At 42.2% G+C, this 20,923-nt stretch overlaps 2 protein-coding genes across 4 annotated transcripts in view; both read right to left on the bottom strand.

The window, feature by feature from the left end:
* Positions 1 to 855: 855 nt before the first annotated feature.
* On the bottom strand, positions 856 to 13,051 carry C1QTNF2 (C1q and TNF related 2). 2 transcript variants are annotated; one of them, XM_083481239.1, is made up of 3 exons: positions 12,674 to 13,051; positions 4,572 to 4,823; positions 856 to 3,147 (listed from the first exon to the last, which is right to left on the bottom strand). In XM_083481239.1, the coding sequence occupies exons 2-3, from the start codon at positions 4,813 to 4,815 to the stop codon at positions 2,534 to 2,536; spliced, it is 858 nt and encodes a 285-aa protein (XP_083337365.1). In that variant the 5' UTR covers positions 4,816 to 4,823; positions 12,674 to 13,051; the 3' UTR covers positions 856 to 2,533. The 2 variants fall into 2 exon arrangements, with proteins under 2 accessions (XP_083337365.1, XP_083337366.1); XM_083481240.1 differs by lacking the exon at positions 12,674 to 13,051 and adding an exon at positions 7,745 to 7,866.
* A 3,812-nt stretch (positions 13,052 to 16,863) lies between these two features.
* The window catches only part of SLU7 (SLU7 homolog, splicing factor), a 317,865-nt gene continuing 313,805 nt past the window's right edge, over positions 16,864 to 20,923 (bottom strand). For both annotated transcript variants that reach the window (XM_083482332.1, XM_083482331.1), the window contains exons 11-16: positions 20,752 to 20,891; positions 19,933 to 20,094; positions 18,976 to 19,080; positions 18,793 to 18,864; positions 17,898 to 18,008; positions 16,864 to 17,548 (exon numbers count right to left, since the gene is read on the bottom strand). In XM_083482332.1, the coding sequence (XP_083338458.1) occupies positions 17,369 to 17,548; positions 17,898 to 18,008; positions 18,793 to 18,864; positions 18,976 to 19,080; positions 19,933 to 20,094; positions 20,752 to 20,891 (770 nt within the window). In that variant the 3' untranslated portion in view covers positions 16,864 to 17,368. The remainder of the gene's footprint in view (positions 17,549 to 17,897; positions 18,009 to 18,792; positions 18,865 to 18,975; positions 19,081 to 19,932; positions 20,095 to 20,751; positions 20,892 to 20,923) is intronic.

Below are 20,923 nucleotides of genomic sequence, written 5' to 3' on the forward strand. Positions count from 1 at the left end.
GTTAAGGCTGTCCAACATACTTGAAGGATATAGGAGGAAGAGAATAAAATTTAACATGCACTCCTCGCTTGCTGAGGTTAGTCAGGGCATATGAATATGCATCATGAGCACAGAATTCCTTATTTTGGGATGTAAAGCTGCAATCCTAACCGTATGTCCTCAGAAATGAATCCTAGTGAATTCAGTGGTGCATAATCTAAACTGGAAGCAGTGCATTGAAGAAGATTCACTGTTCTGATTAGAAGAAGCATTTGTTAAAGCAGTCTAGGCCATATTATCACCCATAAATATCTACAATGTCACCATTGCTCAAGCTGATTCTCACTTGATTGCATGTGATACTTCTTCCACTGTAAAGATAATCACGGCCCCTCTAGCTGTGTGGAAGAGGATGTCCCTGTCCCTCCCCAATTCAGTGGAACAGACCACCAATGAAGTAGTACAAAAACAATATTGGGTGTCACTTTTTGCAGTCTGTTGTAGGATCAGTGCATACAATGGATTTTTAAAAGAAGTATTCTAATGTGGAAGTCTAGCACAAGAACCTCTTCTTGCACAGTTCTCTAACAAGTCTTGTAGAAGAGCTCAGTATTTAACCAAAAAAACAAATGGAAATAGATACTGCTTCCCATCAAGAAAATAAGTCCCCATTTTGCCCATGGTGAAACATGGTATCTAAGGCTGGTAAATGTTTTCTCTTGCGCACTTGCAGGTACGGGTACAGAAATGAATATGCCCAGTACAGAAAAGGTTGGGGGGAAATTGACTGAGGTGTAGCTCTGCTACATTCTGATAAACTGATCAATGGTGTGGAAGAGCAGTGAATATTGACAACTGGAAAAACACATGGCAACATTTCTTGTTCACCTCCTGGAAGTGCACACACACACAAAAATGGATTTTTATTATTCATTTGTTATGTAAGGTCCGTATCGGGAAGCACCGACAAAACGTTCCTAAGGGTTGAAAATGCAAATGGAAAGCCACCCACCCTCAGCTGATTGTAAAAAACATACCTGGATTTCTGTACATTTAAAACTGCATGGCATCGTTTGCTTGTATGTGCAGTGAGCATGTTAAAAGGCACTTTTATTTACGGTACTTGTGAAAACACCAGTGCTTGGTTGCAACATTGTATTGTTCAGGCAGCACCTTTTGCAATGAAGATGGTAGTCACTAGGTGGCAGTATACATACAACATTAAAGCCTCAAGTGGCTGATACATGTCGGTTTCTATATCTTCTTTCCTTTACCAATTATTTATTATTCATTAACAATATTGCCTCCCCTCCAAGGATTTCAAAGCAGCACACATGCTTCTGCCCTTCCTCCATTTTATCCTCACAACAACCCTGTGAGATAGGTTTGGCTGAGAGATAGTGATGGGCTCAAAGTTACCAAGTGAGCTAAGGGGGGATTTGAACCCGAGTTTCCTTCGCCTTAATCCAACACTCCACCATACCTAACTAACTTCAGCTGAGATTTGCAGTAGCTGTGAGGGCAAAATTATGGGACACAAAAAGATTCAGGGAAAATAATATTCTGATCATTCTGTGTTGTGATCTCTTGAAGACACTTCAGTGTTGAGCTCCTGATTTTGAATATCATAATCTTTTTCCCGCTGTTAAAATAATGTGGTCATCTACATCTTTCTTTATAAATTATTCCTTTTTCGTTTGCCTTTGGGGGTTTCTTAGTGTCTCATTAGGCGGAGAACTGTGATCATTCTCAAATGTCACAGTTGTGGGCAACCTTTTGGGAGTTCTCCAGAACACTTCATCAGGATAGATTCTGAGCAAAACAAAAGGTGTTTTAGAAAAACCCAGTGATGTTATCATCTGAGTTTGCATTGATTTAAGATGGAGAACAAGAGACTTGATTAGATTAGCCAAAGGAGGGGCTGTGCCTGACAGGTTTCAGGGTACATGCAGATTATTGGGACAGATAAGCAAAATTGGGTCTTTCATTTTTGAAAAAGTTTGGGAAACACTGATCTAAATGATTTGGGGAGGAGGCATTACAATTTTAAAGTTTTTATAATTTGTCATTTTGTAAATGGATATGTTTCAACATATACTTGGATTGCCTTACTGGGTTTGGGGGGAATTATATTGCAATGGCGACTGGCCACAACTGATGAAAAATCTGACTGCTCAGAATTTATAAGATAGGCTGATTCTTTAAGGGGACCCACAGTCTGACACAAAGAAACACCAAGGTTTAGATTGAGGTAGGCAACATGGTGCCTACCAGACTCTGTTGGACTCCAACTCCCATCAGCCCTGGTCAATTTAGCCAATGTTCAGAGATGTTTGGAGTTGTAGTTCATCAACATGTGCTCACCATGTTGGCTACCCTGGGCTTATCATCTATAAACATGATAGCAGTGCCTCTGGGACACAGTCCAGGTTAAGACTGTTTCTGCAAAGATGGGACTATTTCAAAGATGAATGTACATTATTGCAGCTCTCATTTTCCATGTCCGACTCCCTGTTAGAGTTGGCTGGTGTTGCTGTTGTCGACAGTCTTCCCTTTATATTTCATTGAGATATTCCTGGTCAGGATAGATCAGAAAGCCAGTGAAAATGCTGTCTGTCCAGTAAGGGTCATAAAAGAGTCCGTTCTGTTCTGAGTAGAATATCTGCAGCCAGACCTCATCATCCTGCTTCAAGGACAGGATAGTCGATCCAGAAGCTATGTCGTGGTTCCCGGTATTGGCATCGAACGTTTTTATTCTGTACTGCCCGTTGTGCACCAGCCCAATGGCCAAGTGTTTATTGGCCAAAGTGATGTCGTAAGTGAAGTAGTAGATGCCGGGGATGCTGCACACAAATTTCCCGCTGGAACTGTTGTAGTTTGCACCTTCGTTCATGAGGATCTTGTCAAATTTGATGGGCAGCCTCTCTCTCGGGTAGCTTTTGGTCACTGCAACAGAGAAGGCGGATTTGGCTTTGTTTGCCCCACAGCTGCAGGGGCCTGGCATCCCAGGGTCCCCGAGGGCTCCTTTGGGGCCTTTCTTCCCCACACCTCCACTTTTCCCGGGGTTCCCCTTCAGGCCCTTTGGACCACGAGGACCAGCTTTCCCGATGGCTCCCACCTTTCCCTTTGGCCCTGGCTTGCCGGGATTTCCTGTCTTGCCTTGTGGACCTAGGAGAGAAATGGACTTCCGTAAGTAACTGGACACTTAGCTGCCACTGGAGTTTTAGGGTGTTTCCAAGACATTGCTACGTGCAGGTGCAATAGCTGCGGTCCAGGATGTGCAATAGGAATTCCTTTCAATAACAGATTCTGTCTGTATTGGGTGGGGGGGCAGGGCAGCATTTAGCTACTTTCACTGCTTTAAAGTGTCAGTATCTGAGCCTGGAATATTAGTATACATGATAACACACACACACAAAATAGGTTCTGGACTTTTAAAAACGTGGTTTGAATCCAACCCTGCACAAAACAAGTTCCGCTCATGCTCACCAACTTCAATTTCTCCCTCCTCTCCCTGTGCCACCCCCAATCTGCTGTGTGTGTGTGGGGGGGGGGTGTCCTTCAACCCTCTGTAGCAGATTTTGAGGGCAGGTGAGGGGCTACAGGGGAGAGGAGGGGGAAATCTGTCGCACATGTGGAAGTCTGCTGTGTGAGCTGAGCAGAAATGTTGGAAACACGCCACTATTTTTAACAGAAAAAGATGGAGCGCTGACTCCTGTTTGAAGGCAGAAACATAATTCCCGTAATTCTTTGCCCCATAATTCTCTTTCACAGTTTTAATACTGTGGCTAATCACTTGGATAATAATAATAATAATAATAATAATAATAATAATAATAATAATGCTGTTGTTCCATTTTTCAGAGACAATGACACATCTTATAGCTCCAGTTACAGATAGGTAGCCGTGTTGGTCTGCCATAGTCAAAATAAAAAAATTCCTTCCAGTAGCACCTTAAAGACCAACTAAGTTAGTTCTTGGTATGAGGCTCATCTCAGCTATCTGCCAATCACCCATTCCCACCACCCTTCTGAGTAATACCCCTCCCCACCTTCTCACTATATAGAAGGATCTGGCAACTTCTGTTTCAGTGTATCTGAAGAAGTGTGCCCATGCACACGAAAGCTCATACCAAGAACTAACTTAGTTGGTCTTTAAGGTGCAACTGGAAGGAATTTTTTTATTTTGACATCTTATAGCATCATCCTTGCTCAGACTATGCGAGATATTAGCACCTGTGTCATTTGGGTGCCTGGTTTCTCCAAGAGTCTCGTGAGAAACTCAAGCCTCATGACTAAAGAAAAGAGACCCATCATAGTTTTCAAACAATAAGATCTCCAAAAATCCAAATGTCTGCTGCACTGGTAAAAAGTCCAGTTTTGTTTGTTGCACCATTTGGTTTAGAAGGGACGTGGCTATTAGGAGTGTCATGAAAAGTACCTGCACTTCAAAATTTAACAGTACACCATTAATAAGGGCAGGTAGACACCCAACTGGGACTGCGTTGGGACTGACCCATTTGGATGCTCCTGCTTTGTGTCATTTCCTATTGCGACAGACTGAGCTTTAAAAGGGAGCAGTAGTCTCTTACCTTCCTCCCCTGTCTCCCCTTTCTCCCCGTCCTTTCCATCTTGTCCATCTTTTCCTGGGAAACCCATCCTTCCCATCGTCCCGGGGGAACCTGGAGCTCCAGGCACACCAGGAGGGCCTTGTGGTCCTGGCACGCTGCAGATGACCTGCTTGGAACCTTTCTGGCTTTCTGCTTTCGCAAAGCTGCTGACAAGCTGACTGGCCACGCAGGGCACAATCCAGACAAACAGAACCAGGGAGATCATGGTGACGCCTGTAAGAAATTAAAGGCAGACAGTTATGGGCTTGTATTGCAGCAGGCACACAAAAGCGCCACAAGGTTCAGAGCAGACAGAGTTCAAATCCATATGCATCCCAGGGTCCATGTCCAAAGAGCTCTTGATGGGAAAGGGCTGACTAGAGCATACAATCAGATGATGGCAGAGTTGCTTTGGTGCCACAGTTCTGCTAGGCACAGCACATGAACCTGATCTTTCTCTTTTTTTTTTTATAAAATATTTATTGCAGATTTTAAACAAAACAAAGGTTAACAAACATACATAATGCCATCACAGGAAGAAATAGAAAAGATTTACAAAATAAAAAGAAGAAAAGAAAAGAAAGGGGGAAAAATGCATAAAATCAATTTGTCCATAAATCATATTTCCATAGACCTTGGACTTCCTCACATCACCTTTTCCTGCGTTCTCAATCATACAATTATAAACAGCAATTTATTACCTTATTTCAAATCATCTTAATTGTTCTCGGATATTATGTCCCCAATTATCAATATTTTTATCATATATTAAACCAATTATCTTAAACATAATATTATCTCAAATATCATCATTATCTTATACATCGCTTACTCATGTCTCTTATAGCTGAATTACTGATGCCATATTATTTTCTGTCATGCATTCTCCTAACACTCATACAGCTTATAAACCTGATCTTTCTCAAGAGGATTCTAGAATCTTCTGCAATGCCACAGAGGCTGATGTCGTGCTGGGAGCCAGCCACACTGGAATAAAGACCCAAGGCTGGGTTAGCAATATCCAGTCAACAGGTGGCCTGCCCTAACACGCCAAAGCCTTTGTGAAGCCTTGTGTGCAAATTCTCTCTGGTTTAATGAGAAACTTGTCATTTAGCTTTTTATTCATCCTCTCCTCAGACTGCCAAAATCCCCGCCTAGTTCTTTCTGGTGTCACGTTGCCCTTCTGATGCTGTTTGGATTTTGAGAGTTTGCAGCATGAGGAAGATGAAGTTAACTAGAAGCGCTTTTGAATTCGAGTGGGTTAGTGGATCGTCCTTTTGAATTTGTAGCACGGCCATGGGCAAAATAAATAGCTTTAAACAGGTCACACCTGAAGTAGAGGAAGCTGGTGTGAGCCAGGAAGCTGACGTTCAGCTCTTTTTATCTGTTTCCTTCCTTCACTGCCAAATTCCTGGGCAGCTCTTAACTACTGCCAAGATGCTAACTGCCAATCAAGTCCCATAGCTGTCAACTTTCAGATTTGAAAATAAGGGATCAGTAGCCTCAAAAATTAGGGATCAGCAGCCTCACCAGTCCCAGGGACAGACTGCGGGATATCTAACAATCAAGGATAGCAGCGGGAAGCAGCAGGAAACGGCGCTGGAATAAGGAAATTTCCCACAAAAAAAGGGAAGGTTGACAGCTATGTCAAGTCCTCCTTAGACATATGAACTACATAGGTTGCTTTAGGCAAGCATCAGTTCCCATTTGCTGTAAGAGGATTACTGGAGATAATTAATATGGAGTCCTTTGAGGACTCTTGACTGTGATGTAAACACTAAGCATTATTGCATTACTGAAATTGCCATTAAGACTACTATCATCATAATCTCAGCTTCAGGAAACGGACATAAACTACAAAATAGGAGAAATAAGTGACTTGCCTTCACGGGGAATGAAGAGAAAACCGTGACTATGCAGCATCTTAGATGCATTTGAAAGGTAAAGGCAATTCATTAATAAAACTCTGCTCTTAAACGGGGTTAAGTCATGGAACAGGGTACTATGTGATTTTGGCTTTATTTCTGTTAAATAAACCACGACACAGTGTAATATGCCATGTGTCGTCAATTATCTGAGATTGCATTTACCTAATTTTAAGACCTGCTGAGAGATGGATGATTGTTATTATGCCCTGATATGTAAAGCCACAGAATTCAAACAGGGTGTACTTTCTTTTTATCCTGACTGTATGTAAGAGTGTTTGTGTGATATACAGTGGTACCTCGGGTTATGTACGCTTCAGGTTACATACGCTTCAGGTTACAGACTCCGCTAACCCAGAAATAGTACCTCGGGTTAAGAACTTTGCTTCAGGATGAGAACAGAAATAGTGCTGCGGCGGCGCAGCAGCAGCGAGAGGCCCCATTAGCTAAAGTGGTACCTCAGGTTAAGAACCGTTTCAGGTTAAGAACGGACCTCCAGAATGAATTAAATACTTAACCCGAGGTACCACTGTATATGAATTGGTGTCATTTCCTGCTCTGAGCTGTAGAGATGGGAGGAGTATAAATTCCAGTAACAGAACATAAAAAATAAGACTGCCATCACTTCCCAAGCCTATCCTTAGATCTGGGTTGGTAGGGAAGAAATTGTGTGTGCGTGGCTTATTGGAGGGGCGGGAATGAAACACACACTGAATCCTTTGCCATGAATCTTCTCATTTCAAATCACTTGCTGGAGAAATGTGTTACAAATTAATGTTATTTAGGGATTAAGAGCATGCAAAAGCAGGCTGGGGGTGGGGCTAATTTCTGAAAAGCCCCCCCCCCCATTTCCCTCTTTTTCCAACTGCTTTGCACATACTGAGCAGTTACTGGTGTATTGCTCCATTAATACTGCACAATTATTGTAGTACAGTGGTACCTCAGGTTATGTACTCTTCAGGTTACATACGCTTCAGGTTACAGACTCCGCTAATCCAGAAATATTACCTCAGGTTAAGAACTTTGCTTCAGGATGAGAACAGAAATCGGGCTCCGGCGGCGCGGCAGCAGCAGGAGGCCCCATTAGGTAAAGTGGTGCCTCAGGTTAAGAACAGTTTCAGGTTAAGAATGGACTTCCGGAATGAATTAAGTACTTAACCTGAGGTACCACTGTACTGTAATACTTGATGTCTGAAATACACAAGCTGGTGCCTATTGGTCCCCTTGTACCTTTTCAAAACCAGATGTATAAACTTCATCAAATTCTTATGCCCCTTTTGTTAGCCAGAGGGATGGAGGGGTCACAACTGGGGCCTCAGACATAAAACCTGCCAGAGCTTGATCCGTAAAAAAAGGAGAGTAATGAGAAGTGAATGGGTCTGGACATCTGCAAAGTATTTCCCCGTCACGGGGAATGACAGCATTAAGCAATGACAGCCAATCCACACACACATCTGAGTTTTACAGTCAGAATTTCCAGGTCAAGGACTGTAGCCTCCAGGCAGACTTAATTTTTAAAGCACTGAGAAGCCAGAATAAATATATGTTGCTTCCACTCCACCAGTGGTAATATCAGCATTTATAACTTTGCTTCTTAGGCGGAGAAATCCAGCAGTTGAGAAACAGCAAAGCAGAAGGGAGCCGAGGAGCCATCACTGAATCTAAAGGCCAGCCACTTTTGCTGGATAGAATGTAAAGCACGGAAGGTGGTGTTATAAGAATTTTAAGGTCTCAAATATAGAATAAATATTCATAAATGCACACATATCTAAATATATGAGCCATGTGTCTGAAATAGTATGGGAGAGCAACCCTGAAGCCATTTTGACTCTCCCAATGACCTCAAATATTCCCCTGCAGGAAGGGAGGCAAATGGGGAAAGCCTTCCCATTGTCTTTTTTGCTTGCAAATCCTGCCTTAAGGGCATATTTGTGTATGCATAGGGTGAGCCTGTGACCTGGATTCAGGAACAAAAGTATTAACCATCGCAAAAGAATTGCCAGACTGCCCAGGTAATATAATCAGTGACCTTTATCAGGTATCCTGGCAGGCAGGATTTGTGCTGTAGATTGCCTCCTTCTTTGATATATGTGGTAAAAGGTAAAGGTAAAGGACTCCAGGCGGTAAAGTCCAATCAAAGGCGACTATGGGGTAGCGGCTCTCATCTCGCTTTCAGGCTGAGGGAGCCGGCGTTTGTCCACAGACAGCTTTCCGGGTCATGTGGCCAGCATGACTAAACCGCTTCCGGCGTGACGGAAACCAGAGCACACAGAAATGTGATGTATGTATGATGTTCTAGGGGGTGGTATTGGGCTACAGGGTGGGCAATTTCAAAAGTCTAGATAAGGGCTTGCGGACCATTGTTCAGGGTTCTCCTCCCTCCTGCGTGTGGGGAGTGGGAACCCTGTTGTAACAGTTCCTTGAATAAAGATCAGGCTTACTAGCTGCTGTGCTTCTCAATATACTCTGGTTGGCCTCTGTTATTTTCTCCTACCGATAGGGAACCTACTTAAGGTATACGGGCTCTGGAATACCCCATAAGGGAAGGGGAGCAGTTTTTTCTTACAACAGTGGGAAGAATGCACTTCCTTCTTCCTTCCTATTTTATTTTATTTTTTGCTGCAGAGGGGTTCTGTCCAAGAAAAGGACTGGCTTTTGATCCAGTCGCCTCTGGAGCTTATCAGCCTTTGAGATACAGACTTGTAAGATGTTTAATTCTCATGCACAGTGTGATTTCCAGCTTACATATAAGACACTCTTTCTTTCCAAAGCAAGAAGGGTCTAATCCAGTGGTGTTTGCAATTAGCCAGGCATCAGGCACATTTTGTACCTGGCTTTTGACTGCTTGCAACCAAGTGAAGGTGCCTGGGTGCTAGGCTGGCGCCTGTTAACCCCACCATCTGGAGGTGCATGCCTGGGGATTGTTGGATCTGGGCTGTTTTCGCACACTAATACCCCACCCTGTAGAATTCTATCAGTTATGTTTTATCTGTACAATTGAAATGAATTTCTGGAACCCAAATGGTTTTTCTGTGCAGCCTGAGCAGGAGCAGTCACCATTAAGAAAAAGGGGTCAGAACAGGCCAGTATATTTGTGGACTGTCCCTGGATCAAGTGACTTTTCTTCTTTAAATTCTCAAGGCTCTTAACTGAGCTCAAGGTTGTCATCTGAATTAGCCAGAGGTTTAACTGAGAATCATTTTAAAAATCATTGCCCCAAAATAGCAACTAGACATTCGCAATTGTAACCTTGGTTTAAGGAGCCATTTGACACCTAGTTTATATATCTGAGCTCTAACACTGTAATCCAACAACTTTCTAACCTCCCCATGCCCCTCTATCGATCACTTGAAAACTGCAGTTTTTTGAGGGACCGTGTAATAAACGTTTTTTGTTGCCAAAACTAGCACCATATCATGAAGATCCCAGGACCTAGGCTAGGCCCCTGAGAAGGATCCCCTTAACTGAATAGGGTTTTTATTTTTTTGGGAGGGGGAAATACAGAGGAAGATTAACCAGTGTCCTGGCTCAGCAGAAGGCAGCTGAATCTTTGAACAGGCTAACATCACATCCATATGATGCCTCAAGCAAAGAACTAGAAATACAGGAAGTCATTGAGGGGGTGGGAATAAATCATATTGGATGGGGAGGGGGGGAGTCATATTTTTTTTCCATTGTGTGGGTTCCCATCATCTGTGTGGAGACCATAACTCCTTCTACTCTGTAGAGTGTTTACAATCAGCAGAGCTAAAATGGATCCTTGATTGCTGAAGAAATTAAATACTCTACAGAGACTCACCCACATCTGAGACACCCCTTCCAATAACAGACCACCCCACAAAAACTATGCAGCTCTTTGGATAACTTCCCAAGGTTTAATTTTCAGCCTAGGATCTCCAGGACTGAATTTGGGTAACAGCAGGGGTGATTCAGCCCTGGAACCTGTATAGGGATGTTCATCTACATTTGCCATCTTTCTTACTAAAAAGGGCTATTTTATAGTTCCCTTTTCAGACACTGTTGCTCTATAAATATTTATATCCTGTCTTTTACAATGTAAAGTTGCTCAAGGCAGCTGACAATAAAAAGAAAACAAAGCTCCGTCCAACTACATTTGCGACATGAACCATAAAAGCCACCCTCCAAAGAAATAAAAACCACGAAAACAAAAGTAGCGCAGATATAATTTATTTGTTGACTCATCAGTGTTGTGCTTAGAGTGCCGGACAAGGCACAGGGAATCCTACTGAGGCATGAGCCTCTGCTCCAGTCACTATCTCTCAGCCTGGCCTACTTTACAGGTTGTTGTGAGGCAAAATGTTTCTTGAGAAATATATGTAGGTTGTTTTTCCTTCAAACCACCTTCCATCTGATTTGAAAACACAAAGCCACTTTCAGGGGGGTTGCAGGCATGGGGAAACCAAGCTGGTAATGGGAGTTGAGTGGAGACATCCATCTCCATCCCCATTTGCAATGTGCAAATGAAACTTGAAACGCAGCAGTGGGAAACCACCTCACTGTGTTTTCAGCCACTAATGTGTACATAGCCTGAGTTCAACAAAAGTGGCAGCAAGTAGGTATGGCACTGCGGCCCAAGTCTACATTTTTGTTAGGTTCCAGCTAGCTTGCCAATGGAGAGTTGTCTGAGGGAGGGGTAATCTGCAGGATCTAAGAACAGGAATTGACTTGTGAAATGTAACAAGTCCCATTAGTTATTGTTGTTGTTATTGTCTTTTGATTTTCTCAAGTCCTGTTTGTTGAAAGGAAGGTGTTGGTGAAATCTCACCCTGCGATACTGTATTAGGGGGAAAAAGCTGGATTCCGTTGTAGACTGTAGGATTTGATGCCCATCTTTATTCTATCCTTTGACAACTGAATATGAATCCAGCCATTTCTTGACATTAAATAGTTTAAACTCATTTTAATCTTGTATCTTTCTAATGTTGTGACCCACAACGGAACCTAATGGTGAAGGGGTACTAAGAAATTGAATTGCTATTATTGATTTGAAGCTATTTGGAAAGATGGGAGGGTTTTTGTTTTTTTTGCCTTCACCTGAGCTTTTGTTTGGTAGATAAGGGGAGCAGTCTGATCCCATTAGAAACTTTAATTTGACCTCCAAAGGCAAAAGGCCTATGTCCCAAAGTCATGCTTGAAGGTTATGTGGTAATTGCCACTTCAGGCCAAATCTGTGAGGCTACAGCTTCTAAACTGTTGGAATTTGGGGGGGGGTAAAATTGTGGGGGGTCTCCAGGAGAAACAGGGCTAGGAGGTTAGTATAAAAACAGCACATCCTCTGATCAGAACCCAGTGACATGACACATATGAGCCATATCCTAGCGGCTGCGGGGGCTTTGGCCCCCCAATAAACTATTTTAGGGGGCTGTCCCCCCAAGCTGATGGGCATTGCCATTTAAATGGTGTGCATGCACCACATTATGTGATCAGTTATGCGGGGCGGGTCTTACCTGGGCCCCTACAATATTTTATTCAGGTTGGCACTCCTGACACAACACGTTAAGGTAGCGTGGAGTCTTCAAGTCTAAAAGGGTAGTAATTGTCTGGTGTGGAGTTCAACAAGAGAGAAGAGAACGATACCAGGAATGAACTTGGCTCCTCTCTCTCCCCCCCCCCCCCCAGTTTCAGAAGTTGGAGCTTAACTGTTATTGAACCAGCATAACGATTCCCTGGGACTCTTCCTATTGCAAAGTTTCTGTGCGAAAGAGGAAAGTTTTACAAGGGTTGAACAGACAGACAACTCTCATAAATTAAACACAGCGTTTTCCCCAGTGCATTCTTCTTTTAAACTTGCAATTGGCTCGATTAAGGAGTTCCGTCCAGTCTGCAAGGAATTAACCGTTCGAAGACTGCCATCCTACGCACTGTTAAACCTGTGACAGTGCCCTCATGAAACCCGAGGGGATTGACTTTTGAGTAAACATGTATGGGGGCTGCAGGGCTGCAATCCTGTGCACACTTTCCTGAGAATAAGTGTGCGAGTAGGATTCACAGTGCAAGCCTAACCATACCTACTAAGAAGTAAGTCGTACTGAATTCATTGTGGTTTACTCCCAGGAAACTGGGATTAGGATTGCAGCCCTGGATCAAGCTGCTATGTCTTCTTTAGAAAACATATTAATAAATAAAAATAGTACTCACGAGCACAAATGTCTTCCAGAAAAAGATCCTGACATCCAGTAGGAAAGCTGAAGAATCTCAAACAGATGTTTCACCGCAGAGCATAGTTGTCCAGCTTCGTGGGATTCCTAGCTATTCTTGCAAAACCTTTCCTTTAAACGAAGGGCTCGCAATTTTGCATTCTCAAATGCCTTGCTCGACGTTAGTAAAAATGGGTTTCTTTCATTTGCATTCCCACTTTCTTGCAGCGGCTTCAGCTTTTTGGCTCAGCTTTGCCAGAGGCATATTTTGATTATTGTGTAATGTTTGAGCTTCTGCCTCGTGTCACGTGAGACAGGGGAGAAAACGTTGCACACATGTGGCTAAATGCTTGGAAGGCTCCGGATACTTGAGAAGAAGAAAGGAAAAAGCCCCGCTCTGCGGAAGCTCAGAAACTCTAAAGGGGGCCAGGAGTTGTGTGTTATCACCCACAGACACAAGAGTGACTTGTGTAAGGTCACCTAAAAGCAACACGAGACTCTCCAGAACATGCTGGGCTGGCAGGCAGAATCTGGCTGCCGACAGCTATTTTATCTGGCTTCAGGCAGCAGTCCAATCAAATCTCAGCCAGGCTTTGGCCAAGAGTCTGCTTACAGTTCCTCTCATATGGCATGTACATGGGTGCGTCCACACAGGGAGTTTTAAAATGGAATTCCCATTCTTTCTCCTGTGAAAAGTGAGTGAAAATTGACCTAACCGATGATGCACCTTCTGAAGCAGGCAAGGCAATGTAGCTGGCAGGGGGAGAACAATGAGTGGGCGCTGCTAAAAATCCTCCATGTGGACAAAATAATATACAACCACATCATTGTTATCCACTTTTTGTCCCTTTGGCTCTTTAGAGCCCGGTGACTACCCTCCCGCTTCATGGCTTTCAAAGTTAATCTTTATAATATATCATTGCATTTCCTGTGTTTTCCAATTGTGAAAAGCTTTAAGTAAATATAAAAAGGGAGAAAAATTTTCATTACAAGTCTTCAGACAACCCTGCTAGTGATGTTAATTGCTTACAGTAATCTTTCAAATATCGTATATATTTACTTCAGTCCTTTTGGAATACTTGATCATGCTGGTTTTGGATTTTTCCTGTCAGCTTCGCCAATTCCACAAAGTCCATCATTTTCATCTGCCACTCTTCTTTCGTTGGTACTTCTTGCTGTTTCCATTTTTGGGCTAAAAGGATTCTTGCCGCTGTTGCTTTTAATAAGTTGTGCTGTGCTCACCGCACTTTAAATTTGACCTAGCAGCCTGGAAATAGTATGCAAGGTAACAGCATAAGACACATTCTTTGGTAAAGGAAGTTTATGTCCCTTGGGGACAGAACTTTCTTCTGTAGGTAATAGATTGAACTCCATGTACCATCCACACATGCTATCTTGCCTGCTTTTTCTGTTATGTTTTAAATTCTAATGGTGAATGTGAATGACATCGTCCCACCCTTGGTTTTGCACATGCATGCGTCTTTGTAGTTTGTGCAACCTGGTTGCAGTTGCATCCTCTCCCACCTTAGACTAGTGATGCCTTTTATCCAGGTACCAGCAACTGCTTTGTGCAGATGACGCAAAGGGTATTGAATTGATCCTTTCTGATCCTGGGAATAAGGTTTCCACCTTTTTTGTGTGATCCAACTGGCCCAGTCTCAAAGTCCCCTTTGCTCCAATGTCCATAAAATCCAGGCTATATTTGTTAGTTACTGGAAAACTGTACATATTGTGCTGGCCCATCCCTCTTGTGAAGTCTGGGAGTGTTTGTGCAACATCCCTAGAGAGAATATACTATAAACCATGTCTTATTAGAAAAACAAAATGCTAAGCTTAGACTACATTTGCTTTCATCAGGATAGATTTTAGCTGGTCTATTGAGATTGTCTATTAGTACAGCCAAAAGCCTTTTAAAGAAATTTTCCCCTAGGCATCAAATAAACGAAAAGCAGCAATACCAGGATCTAAAAGAAACATCAACCAAGCCTATCAAAATAATTCAGGTTGTGCAGGGTCCAACATTTGAAGAGGCTTGGCTCATGTTTTCTACCTAATGCTAGTTCACTTTTGCAGATAACATCATGCACCAAGATGTTGTGCAGTACATATATAAAATCATAGAATCACGAGAGAAGGAAATTATATTGTGACCTATTTAGTATGTATTAAAACAACACTTCAGGCAATGTGAGTCTTCCACAGGCACTTTTTCATAGCCAAAAAAATAGAACCTGCTTCTTAAAGCTTGCAGTCTCATTTTGACATTGCAAAATTTTAGCAAGCTTCACTGGAGCACAACGGGCAAGGCAATTTTAACTAAATAAATTTACATTCATGAACAGAACTGTAAGAGGCAGAATTGTGTGTAAACGAGGGAGAGGGTTTTCCCATAAGACAACATGGGTTCTCGCCCTGTGGCTACTGTGTCTTCTTTAAGGTTGCACAAAGCAGCTGAGCCTTAAATTAATTCTCCTGTTGGACAGGGACATTAAAGGGGACTTACAGTAATAAGGGCAACAGAAGATGAAATAATAGTATGTGAGTCAAAGTTTTGGCAGTGGCAGTGATAAGCAGACTTCAATAGCATGGCAAACCGTGAGGAATGATTGCACAAGGGACTGAGTTTGGGATAGAGCGGGTTGGATGTCCAGTTCTAGAGAATGAGCACAGAAAAGATGGAAAAGGGCTGCTACTTGAGCCACAAGGGAAAGACAGAAACATCGGGAGGAACTGGAGATGGGGTTTTGGTGGTTGGGGGATTGGCCCTCCAGTGAGCAGGCTGGCAGTATGAAGGCAATAACAGTGTTGCACATTAACTGCATCAAAATGCAAATTCTACTGGACACAGAAATACACAAACTAAGCAAGTATGATTAAGGCCAGCCTGCTTTTCATTGTGAACGGCTGTCATTTTGGGATACAAAAGAACTCTAGATCAAAGTTTGATTCCCCTTCAAACCTGGTAAGAATTAGTGCTGTTAGCTTTCATGTAAATGACAATTTTCCTTCAATTTTTTCCTCCCTGAGTTATCAGGGTTGATTCACATCTAATTTCAATAAAAGAAACTACTGACATTTTAGGAAGTATGTCCAGTATTCTCAGGCCTTGGGAGGAACCAAGTCTTAGAAATGCCAATTCAAAATGGAAAAAGCAAAGGAGCACTTCAAAACCAGAAGGTTGGAAACTGAATTGTTTCCCTTTTCCAAGACCCAACAGCTACATCACTAGGGCATATTTGCCAATGAAATGTATCTAGCATCTGCCAACAATGCCCCTCTGCTATCATCATAGGAAAACATAGCCATTCTTCTGCCTAAACCATAGAGATTGTCTAAGTGCCTCATTAAAATGCCAGGTTACTAGGGGACACTTAAATCTTCCAGGACACCCGACTATTGACCAGAACAATAACTATTATTGGACAACAAATAACTTCAGGAGGAGACTTGAGTATGAAGTTATGGAATGGTTCCCCTTAGGTTATAGAAGCAGGAGGTTTTTAAGCAGAGTTTGGATGGCCATCTGACATGGATGCTTCAGTTGAGATTCCTGCATTGCAGGGGTTTGGGTCCCTTCCAAAACGACAGTTCTATGTTAAATTCTAGTTTATCAGCAAATATGATTCTATTCATTTAGGGATTCTATTCACTGGGGATTCCTGTCCCACTATTACATTAATGTGTGACATTGTGAGGGGAAGTTGCTACTCTCTTAATCTGAGTGCTATGAAGAACAGACACAGACTGCACCCTCCTTCAAGATGGTCTACCTCCATGCCTACAGGTGTACATTTATCTTCCAACTGAGGGCAATACTTCATGCATCTGAAGAAGCAGACTCTGGTTCATGAAGTTATGCCTCTATCCTAATGGTTTGGGATAGGGTATTCAAAAGCCTAGCGGTGTCCCAAGGATGCCAGAAAAGGAAGATATCTGGTTCGTTATCTATTACACTTAGAATCCAACTCACCTGTGCTAAAAAATGAGCATTTAACATTATATGCCACAGCTATTGCTGACAACTGTGAGCACAATTCAGTGCTTCCAGCATGCAAGCACAGAGAGTGGGAGGAAAGAAAAGGATCTGGTACTTTAGATGATGAATGCAGAGCAATTGGGGAAGATGTTCTGATAGCTAACTCCCAGAGCAACACTTTTAAGACACACGAGATACTTGGAAATTTCAGCCAATTCTGCCGAGAAGCTGTCTGAGATTTTAACCAGACGAATGGCTTCACAAGAGTAGAATTCTGTTAACTTCTGATAAGAATACCCCCCCCCAACTTTACTGAGTTAATTTATACATAAAAGTAGGTTACAACTGTGTATTTGCCAAGCGGAAAGTACCAAACTCTTGTTCCCTTCAAACAGAAGAAATAGTGACTCCTGCTATTTTTGGTTTGGGGATATGACACATTCTGAGAGAGAAGAACGTTGCCTTTTTGAATTAATAAACCCACTGGGCATCATAACTGCAACCAGCAGGTTATGGCTGACAAAACATTTCCATTTACAAAGGAAACTCAAGATGTAAACTGTACACTCTCTTTTTTCAGTTGTAACATTGCCATATTTATATGCCGTATCTATATACACATACACAATACAATACAGAAAACTGGCAGGTGTTCTACTTGGTGATCAAATATAAAAACAACACCCAAGTCCTGTGGGCTTGCAAGTTCTTTCATAAAAGTTACTGCCCCAGAAACGAGGCCATAGGATCATCTGGCCGCTGGCGCTTCATTCGATAAGCTTCCATTTCTTCCTCTGTTGGTTCTCGGCTCTCATACATGCTGTTATACGGCCTCTTTCTCTCATCTAATTGCATTATTTCTTTCACGTGAAGGAGACGGGCTTCTTCAGCATTCAGTGCCTAAAGGAAAACAAAACACAATCCATAACTGTGTGACAATATGAGTTTACAGAAGTCAGCAAGATCCAATACAGGGAGTGAGGTTTCTTTAATGATAGGCAGGGATGGAGAGAAATTGTCTGCAGCATTAAGGTGATCATGTGGCATAATGTAGGTTTAGCCCATGGGATTCCAGCTGTTGGCTCCTGGTCTAAACACCGTCACAAGTATTCACCCAAAAGAGTATGCCTAAAAGTCACCAAGTTGTATTCAGCACTTTACATCTGCTAACAAAAGGAATCCATCGGTTTTAAAATTACTAATAAGCAAGAAAAATGCAGCTGGCAGATTATTCTTATTTCAAGCATACCTTCTTTAATTTTTCCTGTTTCTTTCTATCTTCTTCACTATCAGAACCTGTACTCTTCTTGTGCTTTTTCTTCTTTTTCTTCTTCTCCTCTTTTTGTTTTTCCTGATGCATCTGCAGAGGGTGGAAAAAAGCAATAGTATTCGGAGGCAGCCCCACGTATAACAACTTGCAGTAAACGAACCTAGGGACTTTTTGAGACTTTGAAGGATGAAATGTTACATGGGCTGTGCTTTCTTATTTTGAATAACCACTAGGCGGATCTTGCAGTTAAAGAGAACTATTCCTCTATATCAGTAGTGGGGAACTTCCGGCCCACAAGCCAAATTAGGCCTGGCGGGGGTTTAATTGGGCCCATGGGGCAGTTTCCCTTAAACCACATCCATCTGCTGCACACCAGATGTATGTAACACCAGGTGTGGAGCAAGTAAAGACACAGCTGCAAAGGAATGATTAAAGGGCGCTGCCAATTGTTTCTTGCTAAGCAGGACTTGCATTTGGCACCTTTAAAATTTGATGCCAAATACAAGCTCTGCTGAGATTAGTGTCATTAAAGAACTCCTGATTTGAGCTCCCCAGCGCAACTGATTCCTGCCAAAAGCAGAGGTTTTAATCAGCGTCACTTAGCTGATTGGCACTGACTACAACCCCAGCTGGTTTTGGCTGCAGTGACCTTTCTTTGCAGCCTGATTTGAGTTCAAGTTTGTCTGCAAAGAAAAACAACTTCACCTAGTGATGGCAGGTGACCTGCAGTCGGCATGGAGATCTGGCCTGCTGGCTGGATGCAGTTCCCCATTCCTGCTCTACAAACTAAAATTATCTCTCTTCCTCTTGACACACCAATAGGGTTTTCTTTTCTTTTGTAAAGGGAAGCAGGCAGGAGAAAAAGACAACCTACCTCCACTAGAGTTCTTTGTTTGGTCACGTACTCTTCCTCAGGCACTTCAATGGGCAATTCCTCATCAGCGTTCTGTAGAGAGAGAAAATAGGAGAGAAAATAAAATTCAACAGGAGAAGCATGTGTTAGCCTGCTTTTTTAAAACTTAGAAGTGGAAAATTTATTTCTTAGGCCAGTTCTTACAGCAATTTCTCTTCCAGCTTCTCCGGTGCAATACGAATACTTTACAAATGAGTAGCAGCACTTGTATCCCCATTTGCCTTCTTTCCAATAGGAACCCCAAATGCACTGCAGGGGGAATAAAATGAAAAGTAAAATCAGTTACTTTTACCACCATTGCTTGTGCTGATGTAAAGTTACAGAATTATAGAAATGTTGTTCAGGATACAACTAAACTTTTTGAGAAATATTACTTTCCCTGAAATCATGAAATCTACTTAGAGGATTTATTAAACATCTATTAAAGTCAAATCTTCAACTTAGGAAGGATTTGTTGTACTCTGGTCCGGCTTGTTGGCTTTCCAGAGGCATCTGGTTGGCCACTGTGAGAAAAGGCTGCTGGACCAAGGGTTAGAGCAACTGCCCTATGAGGAAAGGTTGCAACATCTGGGGCAACCCAGAGTTCAGCCCTTTTGATGTTTTAGTTTACTTGACTGAGTTTCTGAATATATGCATAATTCTGCTGCCAAAATGGGACATAAAGTGCTTCATTTTTGCTGAACTGTGCCCTGAACAGATGTACAGTATCTGCAAATTTTGAAAACTGATTTTTTAAGTTTCCAAGTCAAATATTTGCAAAGTGAAACGATGGGGCTGGATCTAGATGTCACCCTATGTTCAAGGAAGGTTCCTTCTGCCCACAATAAGCGGAAGGAGGGAAGGCAGCTTTTATTGCTTCTCCCTGCAAAGGAATCATTGTAATAAGTAACTTTTAAAACCAACTGCTTTACAGTGGAGTAGTGACTATGGAAGCACAGGAGAACTCAACTCATACCTATGAACTGCATGCAGGCCAGAATTTGGCTGCTTGCAGCTGAAGGGGAGCACAGCTCAGAATTAATTCTGAGCAGTAGAACCCTTATTCAAAAATATAAAGTGTAGCCTTATTTTTAGTAAGGTTTCCTGTTCTTGGTTACTTACTGTGTGGTTGTTGATAGTTACATCTTCCTCATATTTAGAACGAGCAACAGCCTTCTCTTGGCCTTTAATAACTGTTCCATGTCTAGAATATTCCACGTAATCTTCCGTCTGAGCAAGCAGTAACTCAGGCGGTGGGGCATCCAGATGTTCTTGTCCCCCGTACTGTTAAGAAATAAAGTTTGGAAAAATCTTTAGCAAAGGATTATCTACAGTTTAACTATACAGTATTTTACTAATCAAGAATCCCTATCTGGATATTACAGGAAACACTATACTTATATACAGGCAACCCAATTTGCACGGGGTTGTGTTTCTGGTCAGTAGAGCACACAGAAGCCTGTCCTGCCCCTGTCCTGCCATTAAAATGACCCGCGTGTCGGCGGTTGTGCATCAATTGTACGTGCGCAAAATGGTCATCGCCTGTCCACTGTGCTCTTTTAAAAGAGTTCAGGTGCATGTGTATTGAAAGCATTTTCAAATTTCTCTTCAGTAGAATAGAACACACCAACACAAGCAAAACTGCATAAAATTCTAGCAGTAATTTTTTTAAAGCAAATGCACAGCAAGGTTAGACTATAAATCTATTTCCACCTCAAAAATCAATTGGTTTGTGAACCTATTTACTCCTTGTTGTGTGTTGCATTCTTTTAAGGGGCTTAAATGAAGGGGTTTTTTTATTTATAAAACCTTACAAATTTATAAAACCTTACAAATTGGCCCACGGTTCTGTTCAAAATATGTAATTCAGTAAATCTTGCTTGCTGCATTTCTGATTGTCAACAGCTACTAGTCTGGTGCTTATATATGAGGCTGATTTACCTTCTCCAGGATGGTTTCTTTCTGCTGCTCCTTGAAGTCTTCTTTTTTCACTTTGAAGGACTTATACAAGAGTTCAAGTTTTGTAGGATCTGCCTGAAGATGAACTTCAGAGCCTTTTTCATAGGCTTCCCAGGCAAACACTTTTAAGGAATTAAGGAGAGAGAATGTTTGC

Source organism: Podarcis liolepis (genome assembly GCF_965112155.1).
Source record: "Podarcis liolepis genome assembly, chromosome: 2".
Classification (NCBI taxonomy): domain Eukaryota; kingdom Metazoa; phylum Chordata; class Lepidosauria; order Squamata; family Lacertidae; genus Podarcis; species Podarcis liolepis.

Bases quoted from the DNA above. Each gene is read 5' to 3' on its own strand.
- C1QTNF2 (XM_083481239.1), bottom strand. From the start codon at position 4,815: ATGATCTCCCTGGTTCTGTTTGTCTGGATTGTGCCCTGCGTGGCCAGT. The intron at 3,148-4,571 runs GTAAGAGACTAC...TTTCTCTCCTAG, and splicing joins AGGGGAGACAGGGGAGGAAG to GTCCACAAGGCAAGACAGGA.